This window comes from Limulus polyphemus, unplaced genomic scaffold (genome assembly GCF_000517525.1).
Source record: "Limulus polyphemus unplaced genomic scaffold, Limulus_polyphemus-2.1.2 Scaffold2040, whole genome shotgun sequence".
NCBI lineage: Eukaryota > Metazoa > Arthropoda > Merostomata > Xiphosura > Limulidae > Limulus > Limulus polyphemus.
The window spans coordinates 75249-89928 of record NW_013667650.1 but is presented as its reverse complement, the minus strand read 5'-3'; the positions used below and the strand labels follow the sequence as shown (position 1 = coordinate 89928).

Genomic DNA, 14680 nt, shown 5'->3' with positions numbered 1-14680 from the left:
ACGGAGACGTAACAGTACTTTTCTATTAACAAATATTATATTGATAAAATACACAATATTTTAATAGCTGAAACTAAATGTAAGAAATTGTAGAAAGATTTATGTTATGCCAGTGTGTTTTAATAAATATCCAGTATATTTTTTGTTAGGCCCCCAATGGGTCAGCAGTAAATTTACGGACTTACAACATGGAAATCTGGGGTTCGATTCTCCAGTCTAAGTTTACGCCTGACTTATGAACAATGTTTTTGTATTGTAAATAGTTTTTAGCGAATAAATCTTTTTGAAGAACTCTTTAAATATTTATTTTAGAATATTCTCATAACATTATATAGCTTAAACGTTATATGTGATCTCCATTTGTTTATTGACCTATGTAAATTGGATATTTGAAGTTAAGCACAAAGCTAAACAATGGGCTATCTATGCTCTGCCCAACACGGGTATCGAAACCCGGTTTCTAGCGTTGTAAATCCGCAGACATACCGCTGTGCCACAGGGGGACAAATTGGATAAGGGATATATATTGAGGTCGCTATCATCCACTCTTTTTGTATTATGTGCTTTATTATCTGATATTTTAAGACAGATTTTAATAAACAACTTGTACTAGCCCGGGGGGGGGGGACTGGAATTCATATGTATGTATTTTCCCCGTTTTCCTAATGTTGATTTTATACAAAAGTAAAGAGAAACAATTTATTCGAACAATATTTGTTTGGTTGTACTACATCTCAAGTAACTTGCAAAGAAAGACTGAAAAAGAACACATGTACTGATGAATTTCTCACTAGGGTGTGCTGCGAGATTAGTTTTTGTGACACTGAAATGAATTAAGAAAAACTGAGAACGTCTAGACCCCGATGAAGCTTAGTTCAAACAGTATAACTTTACAAATTTCATTTCTCTTAAACCTCCCTGATTTTAATTCTTTTGACTTATTATCCAGGGTAATTCCTATAGTTAAAATGTACACATTAAATACTATTAATAGGTACTACTAGTGGGTAACATACGCGTTAAATAGGTAACTAATAGGTAACTTATACGTTAAGTACTACTAATAGGTAACTTACTCGTTAAATACTACTAATAGGTAACTTACATGTTAAATACTAATAGCAGGTAATTTACACGTTAACTACTACTAATAGGTAAGTTACGCATTAAATACTAATTGTATGTAACTTCACGTTTAATACACTTCAAACCAGGAAAGCTAAGTTCAAAGCAATTTATCAGCCATAGGCTTAAGAAGCAATCGAATATTAGTGTGGCTATAATCACAAGTGTTTATATATATGGTAGTGGAGTGGAGGTTGTTTGATGATAGTATTAATAAACCCAAATACAAGTATGCATACAAATTTATAATTTATGTCAGGCTAAAGCCCGACTAAGTCAATAGTTTATTACGTATATTTTTTTCAGTGCAAACATCTTAATTAAATGAGATTAGAATAACAATAGAAACATCTGCTTTTTTAATCTTTTGTTTGTAATCCATTGATGTCAAGGCTATGGAAATTTCTAGAAGACCTAAGTGATAGGCGTATAAATAGCTGTGACCAGCCGAGCAGAAAGAGAGTAAAAGTAAAGTCACGTGAAAGAGAAGTTAGGTCAGAGAAAAATTATAAAATGTAAAGTTAAACATGGTGGGAATGAATGGCCTAACAGTTGATATGTTAGAGTAAAATTAACAGTTTGAAAGAGATAAGGACAGTAATTTGTCTCGTCAAAGAGTGTTTTAATCTATTTAAACTCTCTTGTGTGGACTCTGACAAAAGGTAGACGATTATTGGAAGTACATGATACAACTGCGGTAACTCACGCGACAGCATAAGTGAAGTATATATATTGTTGCGTCAGCGAGGTCACGTGACTAGTATCCCACCACCTCCTTCTAGAAATATCCTGTGTCTTCATGAATGCTCTAGCGTTTACTAGATATGTGTTAGTCTTGTATTCGGAAAAAATAAACCAGTTTTATTTAAGAAAGGACTTGTGTCGCTAAAGTTTCGTTGGAACGAATCTACGGAAAATTAACTAACGAACGAAGACGTAACAATATATATATATGTATAGACACACACATTATGTTAAAAGTAAGTGGAATGTGTGCTGTTCGTTTATTGTCGAATTTATCGCTAACAAGTCATAGACACTTACAGTAGAAGAATCCTAAGCCCAACAAACACATATATTTACATTACTATAAATACTACTAAAAAGTAGTTTCCGACATTTTGCGAGCCACCCAGGATTACACAGTGATAAACGGCAGTAGAAGAAAACGTGAACAACAGCAGAAATAAATAGGCCTATATACGCACAACTGTAGTAGTAGCACAAATAGTGTAGAGATTACAATCACACTATATAACCATGTCAAATTTTGATAAATGGATAGAAAGAGGAGAGTGTCTCGGGTTAAAAGACAGTGAACTATGAAAGTTTGTTAAACAATAACAAGAACTAGAGAGAGAAGAGCAGCAACAGAGAAGAGTGGAAGAGAGATTGAAAGGAGAGAAAGGAAAGACTGGAAATATATCGAGAGAGAATAGGAGCACAGATTGAAAAAGAGGAACAATAGACAGAGGGCAGAGTAGAAATAGAAAGAATAAGAGCACAAATTAAGATTCCAAAGCTCACCCAACTGAAGGAAGAAGGACCCAAGAATGACAATGGAATCAGGGCCAGCCAACCCAAGCTGCTCAAATTTGATGAACAGAAAGATGACAAGGATACTTTTCTGGAGAGATATGAAAGATTTGCCCACAGTCAGAACTGGGACAAAGGCAACTAGGCAGTTTGTCTCAGCCTACTTCTCAAAGGAAAAGGCCTACAAGAATATGCAGGCATGACATCAGAAGATGTCATGGACTATGGCAAATTAAAAGAGGCTTTACTGAAATGATGTAAACATACTTAAAAATGTTTTTGCAGGAAGTTCAGAAAAGTCAAACCTGATGCTGGAGAAACTGTATTTCAGTTTGTGACATGTCTATGACGAACTTCGCCATGTGGACTGACATAACCAACTGTGAAAATAGTTTTGAGGAACTGGTAGATCTACTAATACCAGAACACTTAGTGATCACGTGTTCAACTGTGTCAGGAACTTACGTTATATATATTAATGTAAATATATGAGTGTGTTTTGGACTAAGGATTCTTCTACAGTAGGTGTCTATGACTTGTTGACAGTAAATTCGACAATAAACAAATAGCATGCACTCCACTTATTTTTAAAATAATATATATTAAAAACAAGTTGAATGTATATACAATAGCTCCTTACACCATGGAGGTCATAGCTATATCTTAAACACTATATAGTTCTCTTCTTGTTGTTAAAAGTCCACTTAAGCTTATTCAATTGCTTTAGAATTCAGTTGACAAGCCAAACTATTTTTCTCTATTTCTATTACCAGACTATCCTTGTATAGTTCACTTACATTGTTGTTGAGTTACCACTGTTGTATCCTGTATTTAAAAAATCGTCTGCTCCTTTTTCGTATTTCCAACAATCCTCTGCCTTTTGTCAAAGTCCACTAAGGCTGGTTCAATAATTTTAGAACACCCTTTGAGCAGACAACTTTTTCTCCTTACCTTTTACGAAATTGTTAATCTTACTCTAACATATCAATCTTTAGGCCTTTCACTCCCATGATGATTAACCTTGCGATTAAATCTTCTCTGACTGAACTTCTCCTTCCCACGAATTTACTTTACTTTCTTCCACTCTTTTTTTTTCTTTTCGTTTGCTTGCCACTATTTATACGTCTATCACTTGAGCCTTCTAGAAATCTGTAGATCCTCGATATCAATGGATTGTACGTGATGTTGGATAGCCTCGACATGAATGAATTATAAACACAATGTATGATTCTTACAGAGTTATGTAACCAAAGTTGTCATAACTATCACCTTTAAAATACTTACTTTTAACTCTCTTGTTATGAAAAACTAAACAGTCTTGAAATATTCACTCACAGAATAAATTAATTAATAATACCTACACTAAACAGTCTTTTATATCTGACAAACTGACATGTCACTGTTCCTAAAGGAGCGAGCACCAAAAGATGTCGAAGAGATGGTCAAGCTGGCAGAAGAGCATATGAAAGTCTATGGAGGGAGTACAACTGGCAAGTTCAAAAATATCCAGTTAACTTCGAAACCAGTGATGGCTCACCAGAAGCAAGGGTCTACAAAAGATGACAGGAGGTTAACAGACAGAAGGGAGAAGAGATCCTATGTTTGCTATAAAATGAGACACATTCCAAAGGAGTGCAATCCATTATTAGCAAGCAACAGCAGAAATCTCAACATAAAGCAGCTGGAGCTATTTACAAAGATAGTGTGAGTATGATACACAAGAAAAGAATGACTGGCACCATGAATGCTACAGCCAGAAGAAACAGAATAAAGAAAATACATCAGATTCACCACAAGAAGGAAGTGCCAATTCTATGATTGATCAGTGCATGACTAATGGTCGGCTCAAGTTAGCAAATGTATCAACAGTGCCAGTAATGCTTGGAGCATTTGACAAAAATCAAAAGGGGATACCAGATCAGAACATGGCAGTAAGTGAAGGATATCTCGGGGACAAGAAATTTAAGGTTCTACGAAACATTGAGTGAAGTAGTTCAGCAGTCAGAACCAGTCTAGTATCTGATGACCAGATGGCGGGCAAAGTACATCTGCCTGTGCTAATTGATGGGACAGTGAGGAAGTTTCCCATAACAAAAAAAGGTGGATACTCCATATTATGTAGGAGACCTTGAGGCTATGTGTATCTAGGCACCAATAGACGACTTGGTGATTGGAAACATACCAGGTTGTAGAAATTTGGAAGTGCTATATAAAAAGAAGATTGATGAAGCATCTGCAGTCACCACCAGAGCTCAAGAAAAGAAGAGCATATAAGACATCAAGCCCCTGCAAGAGTCAAAAGGTGACATCTCAAATGTAAATTTGCATGGACTGAAGGAAGCACTGAAGAAAGACCATTCACTGCAGAAACTTTGGGACAAGGTGCAGGAGAAAGTCGAGTACTAGACAAAAGGGAAAGATACCTATAGAATAAAGGACCAGAAGGGAGTGCTATACCAGATCTATCAAGGCAGTTATAATGGGGAAATTACATAGTACCAATAGAATATCAGACTCATGTGACAAAGTTGGCTCATGAGTCTATTATGGGAGGACATCTAGGAACAAAATAAATAGCAGACAGAATCACCAGTAACTTCCATTGGCCGGGAGTCATTGGAGATGTGTGTAGATTCTCCATGTCATGTGACATCTGCCAAAGAACAATACGTAGAGGGAAGGTAGCCAAGGTGCCATTGGAAGAGATGCCTCTCATAGAAGAACCATTGAGTAGAGTAGCTATAGACTTGATTGGACCACTAGTGCCTGTTTCTGACAAGAGCAACTAGTGTGTGCTGACAGTAGTCAACTATGCAACACATTATCCAGAAGCAATAGCACTGGTAAAGATACAGAGAGAGTTGCAGAAGCTCTCTTGGAGGTTATTTGCAGAGTAAGCTTTCCAAGAGAAATCCTGAGTGACAGAGGGACCCAGTTTACTTCAGAACAGATGCAGGAAGTGTGCAGACTCATCAATGCTCGGTAGCTCTTTACCACATCATACAATCCTAGATGTAATGGACTTTGTGAGAGAGTCAATGGAGTTTTAAAGAGTATGCTAAAGAAGATGTGCAAAGGTAGACCACGTGATTGGGACAGGTACTTTCAGGTTGTTTTGCTTACCAAGAAGTCCCACAAGCAAATACAGGTTTTTCACACTTCAAGTTACTATATGGAAGAACAATATGAGGTCTTATACAAATATTGAAAAAGCTATGGACGGGATAAGAAGAATCAGAAGTAAGGAACACATATCAGTATGTGTTAGACCTCAGAAACCGACTGGAGGAGAACTGTCAACTCGCTCGACAGAGCTTGTATGCAGCTCAAGGCAGTCAGAAGCATTTCTATGACAATAAGGCCAAGGATTGATGTTTCAAGGTCGGACAGAAGGTCTTATTTCTGCTGCACACAGACCACAACAAACTCACACTGCAGTGGAAACGACCTTTTGAAGTACAGGAAATACTCAACAGAATGGACTACAGGTGAATGTGAACAGGATGACCTAATGGGTGCAGCTACTGAAACAGAGATGGGTGTTGCAGGAGTGGCCATTATAGATGCAGAACCAGAAGACAGTGACTTTGTCTTAGAAGATGAGGGCCTACTAGACCTAAAACTTCTGGGTGGACATGAGACATATAAAGATGTCAACATCAGTGAAGAACTGACTGGCAAGCAGAAAAAAGAGCTACGAGAACTACTGTGCCAGTATGCAGATATCTTCCTGGATAGACCAGGAAAAACAGACCTTGTGCAACACAAGATCAAGACCACAACCAAGGATTTGGTCAAAGTGAAACCCTATCAGATGCCTTATGCAATGAGAGACTTGATAAAACACGAAGTTGAGGCAGTGTTGGAGCCTTCAAATTCAGCCTACTGTTCACCAGTTGTAATTGTGCAGAAGAAGGATGGATCACACTGTTTCTGCATAGACTTCTGGAAGCTGAATCTCGTGACAAAGTTCGACTCCGAACCTATGGGCACCCCGAAGAGGCCATCATGACAAAACTAGATGGGGCCAGGTTCTTTTCAAAGATCGATCTCAGTAAATGTTATTGGCAAGAAAATACAGCAATAGTGATACCAGATGGTTGTTAGCAATTTAAGCAGATGCCATTTGAGTTAGTCTGCACGATAAAGAGAATGTTGCACAACACCACCAACATCGAGCACTATGTGAATGACATTATGACACACTGCAAGACGGGAAAGCCACCTGAAGAAGCTTAGAGAGGTGTTTCTGAGAGTGAGGGCAACAGGTCTCACCATCAGACCATCCAAGTGCTATATCAGATAATCTGTGCTGGAGTTTGGACACAAGGTGGTGAACTGGCAGATAGCCATGGAAAAGGAGAAGGTAATCCATATACAAGATACAACAGCTCTGACGACCAAGCAACAAGTCAGGTCCTTCCTAGGTTTAGTGGGATACTACAGGAAATTCATCTCATACTATGCTGAAGTTACTGCTCTATTGACTGACATGACCAAGAAAGACTTGCCCAATAAGGTGAAATGGGAACAACCACACCAGGTGGCATTTCAGAAATTAAAGAACATGTTGGAAAGTTCACAAATTCTTAGGATGCCAGACTTCAACAATACATTCATTGTTCAGGCTGATGTTTTAGACACTGAAATTGGGGCAGTACTCGTACAAGAACATGAAGACGGGCTTCGGGGATTCGAACCCACGACCCACAGATTGCGAGTCGAGCGTCCTAACCACCTGGCCATGCCGCCCCCCCCCCCATTGATGTCGAGGCTGTGGAGATTTCTAGAGGCCTAAGTGATAAGCATATAAACAGCTGCGACTAGACAAGCAGACATAGAGTAAAAGTAAAGTCACCTGAAAGAAAAGTTTGGTCAGAGAAAAGTTATAAAACGTAAAGTCAACTGTAATGGGAGTGAATGGCCTAATGGTTGATTGATATGTTAAAATGAGATTAACAGTTTGAAAGAGATAAGGAGAATAATTTGTTTTGTCGAAGTTTTGTTTTGTTCTAAAGTAATTGAATCCGCCTGTGTAGACTCTGACAAAGGCAGGCGATTATTGGAAGAACAAAAAGCAGACAATTATTGGAAGTTCAGGATACAAATGCCTTAATTCATGCGACAGAATAAGTGAAATATACACGGATACTATTGCGATAAAAATAGAGAAAAATCGTTCGGCTTGTTAACTGGATTCTAAAGTAATTGAATTGGCCTAAGAGGACTTTTGACAACAAGAAGAGAACTGTATAGTGTTTAAGATATAACTATGATCTCTATAGTGTAAAAAATTTTAAACACACATATAACTTGTTTTAAATACTATCCCCCAGTGTCACAGTGGTATGTCTGCAGACTTACAATGCTAGAAAACGGTTTTCAAAGAAAAAGAAATTTTCTAATATACATATTATTTTAAAACAAATGGAGTGCATGCTGTTTGTTTATTGTCGAATTTATCACCAACAAGTCACAGAAACCTACTGTAAAAGAATCCTTAGCCCAAAACACATCCATATACTTACATTAATATAAATACTACTAAAAAGTAGTGTCCGACAATGAATAGATTATGCATATCAGTAGTATTTAGGGTACAGCAACTGAATAAATAAATGTCTCACAGGTATAGAGTAATTAAAATAATCAAGAGGAACATAATAAATCATGTTGGCCATATAATTCTGTTTTATATCTTAGTGACAAGAGAGATATACGTGTAAGTAATGTAGGCATATGTTCTATATATTTATTACTTTTAATTTCAGGTGCGAAGATTGGTTTCTAAAGTAGAGAGAGCTGATGTTCAAGAAACGAAGTTAATAATTTCCGATGAACAAAAGCTAATTCTACTGATACCAAAGGAAGCTGCTATCTCTGGAGAAAAATTTTATACAGTGGAGACAGTAACAAATCCAGGAAGACAGACATATTCCCAACTTTCGTTTACAAAGGACAACCCAAAATCCATAGAAAACGTAGCAGTAACTGATAAAGATGTGAAATTAAATGGCAGTGGAAATATCTTCTCTGTATTGAAAGATAAAACTTTACAAAATCAGAAAAAATCAAAGGCAGCAAAGTTTAAATTAGATCTTCTTTCGATGTTCAATGACGCACGTTTATCTGAAAGTAGAAATAGCCCATGGTTTAAAATATTACCCTCTATACTGGAATCACCACAAAACAGTGAATTGATCAAAGAGGTAAAAGGTGAAGACTCTCTAACGAAGCGTTCGATTACAGCAGCAGATCGATTACGGAAATTTCAGAACAAAAGAAATAGAAGAAATACTGATTCTGTGAATGAAAAAGTGACTGAAAATACAACTTCTGTCAACAGTAAAGAGTTAGGTGAGATTAACAACTCTAGACCAAGTTTAGGTAGCGCAAAAAATATTGATTCTGAAATCTTAAGACACCTAAAACCCAACCCAAATATGAATATCAGTATAGAAGTTTTACACGAAGAAGCAGTTACAGAACCAAATGATCTTTGGGACGAAGAACCAATGAGTATGGACAAAGATTTTTGGAATGTAGAGCCGAACACACAGGAAATGAATCTTTGGAATTTGCAGAACTGGCCAGAAATCAGTGGTATTTTTAATCAAGACTCATTACTCATTGAACCCAATAAGACAGATTCAATTTTCACAATTCCAGGCTCTTACGGTTCCGTTTTTGATTTCAAAAATGAAGGAGATATTATGGGATTCACAGGTGAAGAATCGGGAGAGAGCAATTGGGATATTACCCATTTCAATGGAGGCGAAGAAACCGACGTCATTTCATTACAAGAATCTAGTGGAGAAGGGGGTGTTTTGTTTGGTAGGTTATGTTATGACCTTGTGGATTGTTTAAGTGATTTTAATAAGAATAAAGGCTAATGTCTCAGGTAAATCATCGTGAATTTGTGTTGCAGGATTAAAATTCAGGGAATTTACTCCAGAGTCAAGATTTCACTCATTTACCAGCACTACTAGCAATAAAGCATTTAATGACAATACAGAAATAGAAGACTACGCAATATGTTTTTTTAAAATACTAAAATATATATATACAAAGCCCAATTTAGTAACCATTATCCGATTCATTAGTTGTCGCCGGGTTAACGGACTAACTCGAAGACAATTGATTAATCGGATAATATATTGGTTTCATGTTTTTTAAGCATCTAAAACAATGTGTCTGCTGAGTAATCCAGAAGAATAATATAGTAGCATCAATTGTACATATTTTTCAAAAGCTATCATGAATCACGATAGTGCTTCATAATAGGGATCGCAAGGAATTGCACAAAATCCTATTAGAACGTTTGGGCAAAAAGCACTTTAAATAGTAAAGATTCAGTCCAAACAACACTTGAAAATATTTAATATTGACTGCTAAGGCTGTACACATATAAAAGTGCACAAAAAATCACGTATGTTAGACTTACAAGGAAAATAAAATCCACTCAAAACGGCCCGTTTGTAATATTATTATTATTAGCCCCCTCCCCCAGTGGCACAGCGGTATGTCTGCGGACTTACAATGCTAGAAACCGGGTTTAGATACCCGTGGTGGGCAGAGGACAGATAGCCCATTGTGCTTAATTCCAAACAAACAAGTAAATCGTATTATTATCACTCTCTTGCCAGCCTACAACAAAAACTGCTTGGTATATTGTATCCAAACCTTTTGTAGAATACTAAATAAGGTACTGTGAAGGTTGTAAAGGTATTGAAAAGACGATTTGTTTCTTCTATATTTTACATAAGCTAAAAACACCAAAATTCTAGTTCAAACGATGTTATCATTACCCCTATCATATATCAATTCGACCGACCTCGTAATGAGAGTCTGTAATAATCAAGACATGTTTTGACCGAACTTGGTTTTCCTTGTGCGTAAATCATAGGCTCTTAGTTACGCTACATTGATGCCTACCCAGACATGACTATAATAAATAAACTGCATACCAACAGTCAGGAATATCTAACTTCCAACTGCAGTAATATTAAAGTCAAATATGCATTTTACAATGTAACATTAAATTTTAATATTGGAAGTCATGTAGGGATGATTTATATATAGCTGTATTATCCTTATATTCTTGTTTGCATTCTTTTTGGAACTGCCTTCCCTACATCATTTACAAAATGTTTTTTATTACTTATTTTGTGACGTTTTTTACCCTGGCTGAAAATTAGTATATTCTATGATTGTTTATAATAAAATTTAATATAATGTGTATTAATTTTTTTATACTCCTTCACTTTATATATGATAAGGGTTGACTCCTTAAAGGCACCGATTGTATAGTGTACAAATCATTGAATATTCTACATTTTACAGTCATCCAATGTTCATCTATTATTGGCTGGTAATTCTTGTTTTACCCTGTACTTAAGCTTTGTAAAGGAACACCAGGTTTCTGTAAAACAACTAACTTCAAGGGTAGTGATAACATCGTTTATTCTAGAATTATGATATTTTTGTTTAATTACTGCTAGTTATTACGACTAAGCGATGTCCAGAAACACATATTCGATTTAGATTTAGATTGACGTTAGTGATAAAGTACCTGTGGAGTCATCTCGACTAAAACAAGAAAAAGAAAAATGAACAATTTGGTAGGTTGGTCACTTTCTGGTTTCTTATCATAGTGACGATTTATTGTCTTGTTTTTGGGCTTGTTGGGTAGAGAAAAAATTAATGTGAGTGGCAATCATCTTTTAAAGCAAAACTCTGTCATTGTTGATTTTTAGCGTGCACATTTGTATTATGCCTGTTGATTACCTTGGCCATCCCTTTATATAGTCTATTGACTCTATGATACACTTCGCTACACATCATTAAAGCTTATCTGGTTGGTTATCCAGTTATACAAGAGTGGAACTAATAAGGCCGAGCAGTGAAACTAGTGTTAATAGCTTATTTTCTTGTCTGCCTGATTTTCTACACTCCTCGTTTATACCCTCTAGAAAGAAGATTTAAAAATCGATTAGGTATTGTAGCATGTACAAAATCTATCCATATGTACATATTTCAATTCATAAGTTTGTTTAAAATTTCATCTCAGGTTTTTCTTTTTAACTACATGTTCCAAACAGACAGGGTGTACTCAGCTTTGATATACGCTAACCTTGTTCTTAACGTTTGTCTCTCCACTTTCGTATGCAAGCTTGTAATTTGTGTATCTTGATGTCTGGTTTATTTGCTGGATAACTTTTATAGAGAGAATGTCTAACTGGTTGGATATATTTATCTTAAACGTGATGTTTTACTGAGAGTTAATCGCACTTTATAAGAACGATGTCAAGATCCAGTGCGCACTTGAAACTTCAAGGACCCCCGTTAATTGTTCTCATTCACATGTCTCTGGTCATGCACTGTTGCCCCACACCACAATGTGGCCGGATGGGATTGCTTTAATTGTAGTTTTTTTGGATATCATTGTACAAAAATAATCATTGATTTTGACATGTTGCTGGAAATTTATAAACTTTTGGCTTCTAAACCTTCCTCGACTTCAGATGTTTGTTTAGCAGTACCAGGAGATATCTATGCAGCTTCATCAAAATGGGTTTATGTGTTAGAAGTTTCTCACTACATTGTTATAAGAGTGACGTTCAAGTCCCAGGATTCAATTAGGATAGCTCAAAAGTCAACGATGTTGACTTGTTTGCTTCTATCTAGTCTGTCACTTCAAAATTATGGACGGCTAGCGCAGATAGCCTTCAAGTTGCTTTGTGCGAAAACTCAACAAACAAGCCATCTCTGTGTGGATGAGGATGTTGCTCTGGTTAGGGTTAAGGTATGATTTCAGAGCCTGCTGCTGTCCTAATCGCTCTGCTGTGTGTGTTTTTCGACTTCCAAAAGGAAGAGTGAACACCTCCATTTTCGAAATGTTTTGTTTGTCGGTTCTCCATAGTTTAATAATCTCGCTATATGAAAAACATCTTCTGTCATGAGGCTACCCATGGTGGCGTTACAAAGTCGAATGGTTAGGAATCCCTAGTAACTAAATATATTTAAATACTTTTAACAACAGAACAGAGCTTATTAAGCTCTCTGTCGTGGCTGTTCAACAATTTTGCCAGATAGACAAGTTAATAATATTTTCTTTCGAGGTTTTCTCTTTTTTTTTTGTAATAGCTTTTACACTTTCAATCATTTTATCTAAATTCTTCAGCGAAGCTCATCTTTACAGGTAGTTGTGTGCATTCACTAACACACAGATATTGCGGTTAACTGTCGCTAATAACATGTTAGTTAAACACCACATTCTTCTCCTTCTCTCTTATCTTCAATAAATTGCTCATTTTATGAGAAGAAAAAGTTCCATTTTCTATATAGATGTACTGAAGAGCAAAATAATATAACTATATGTATAATTTTAATTTTATAAATGGCAATTAATTTCAGAACAAATATTATTTCGCTCTACTAATTTCTGCCCCAAAAATATGAAAAACAGAATATTAGAGGTCAATGAAGCTCCTAAAGAAACTTTGTACCTCGTAAATTCATATTTCTATTGTAGTGAAAATTTTTCCCAGAAAGTGTAAGGAATTGATGTGTGTGTGTATATATGCAACACAATGGAAAATCGACACTATTAACAGAATTCACACCGTTAAAATTTTCATAATCAATACAACAGGACCACAAGAAAACATTAAATCGTGTGCTTGAGTATTTGCGCTCCTTAACCATATTTAAATTTTGTATCTTCTCTACTTCTCCAAGATTTTTCAATCGTTCACAGCTTCCTGGCATTTTTTCTATATGAAATGATAATTATTTGATTTTTCCAGGACTTCCTATGATAATTAACTTGTGGCAATAGCAACAAGAAGCGAAAATTACCGTATAGTTAGTGAAACCATTTCCATGTCTTAAACTCACGTAGGACAGGTTTTCTGTCGCACAAATGGATGATAATGTTTTCACACACGAGATGATGCCAGTTCATCACAGTTTAACTCCCAGCTGTTAGCTGATACCGATTTTGCAACAGGATAGACTGCATCAAATTTTGAGTAGAGTATCTTGATCAAGGCCACAACGATTAAATGCGGGTAAGCTTCGAACTGCCCCCCAGTGGCACAGCGGTATGTTTGCGGACCTACAACGCTAGAAACCGGGTTTCGATACCCGTGGTGGGCAGAGCACAGATAGTCCATAGTGTAGCTTTGTGCTTAACTTCAAACAAACAAATAAGCTTCGAACCTGCAACCTTTCGGCTGAAAGTCCAAAGAATTAACCTCTAGATCTCGCTGGCCCTACTATAAATTACAACAGCGTCATTTGCTAGGACTTTGCAAGGTATAATATAATCACACACCAGATTATCCAAGTTTTCTTCACAAACGAATGAAAATACAGTGCAGAAAAAGCTCTGTGTGTTGACACAACTTGCTCCACTCAGACATTTTCTGAAATAACGCCACCAATAAACTATAAAATGCTAATTCCCTGTCTTCACTCCTTCTTGTTTCATGTTACCAGAGACATCTAAATATCTTCCTACCATAATGTCGACTTAGCAATTTAATACAATTTATGCTTGTTTCACATCTGCAATGTTATGGGTATTCTTTAGGCGTTATCACTGTTATTAAGGGAACATGTAGGCAATTTTATGGTGTTTTATTTTTTCAATGAAAAGGTGATGAATTAAATAAATTTTATCAATAAATATAGAAAAAAGAATATAATAACAGAATGGAAAAAAAACATCCTTTATTGTTTTGTTACTTTTTCACAACTTATAGTTGTTTAGACAGAAGTGCATAAGAAGTTAGAAATGATCAGTTTCTTTATGTGTTCGTAAACATTTCTTACTGGTGTTTACTGTTAACGTACATTTGTTTAAATAACAACCAAAATAAAAGACGATTAATGTGTACTACACATTTGTTGCCCCCCAGTGGCACAGCGTATGTCTGCAGACTTACAAGGCTAGAAACCAGGTTTCGATACCCGTGGTGGGCAGAGCACAGATAGACCATAGTGTAGCTTTGTG

At 36.2% G+C, this 14680-nt stretch overlaps 1 protein-coding gene across 1 annotated transcript in view; it reads left to right on the top strand.

Moving 5' to 3' along the window:
* Nucleotides 1-7012: 7012 nt before the first annotated feature.
* LOC106465754 overlaps nucleotides 7013-14680 on the top strand; it is an 18012-nt gene continuing 10344 nt past the window's right edge. Inside the window, exons 1-2 of the mRNA XM_022393678.1 lie at nucleotides 7013-7324; nucleotides 8433-9495. Coding sequence (XP_022249386.1) covers nucleotides 7013-7324; nucleotides 8433-9495 — 1375 coding nt within the window. The remainder of the gene's footprint in view (nucleotides 7325-8432; nucleotides 9496-14680) is intronic.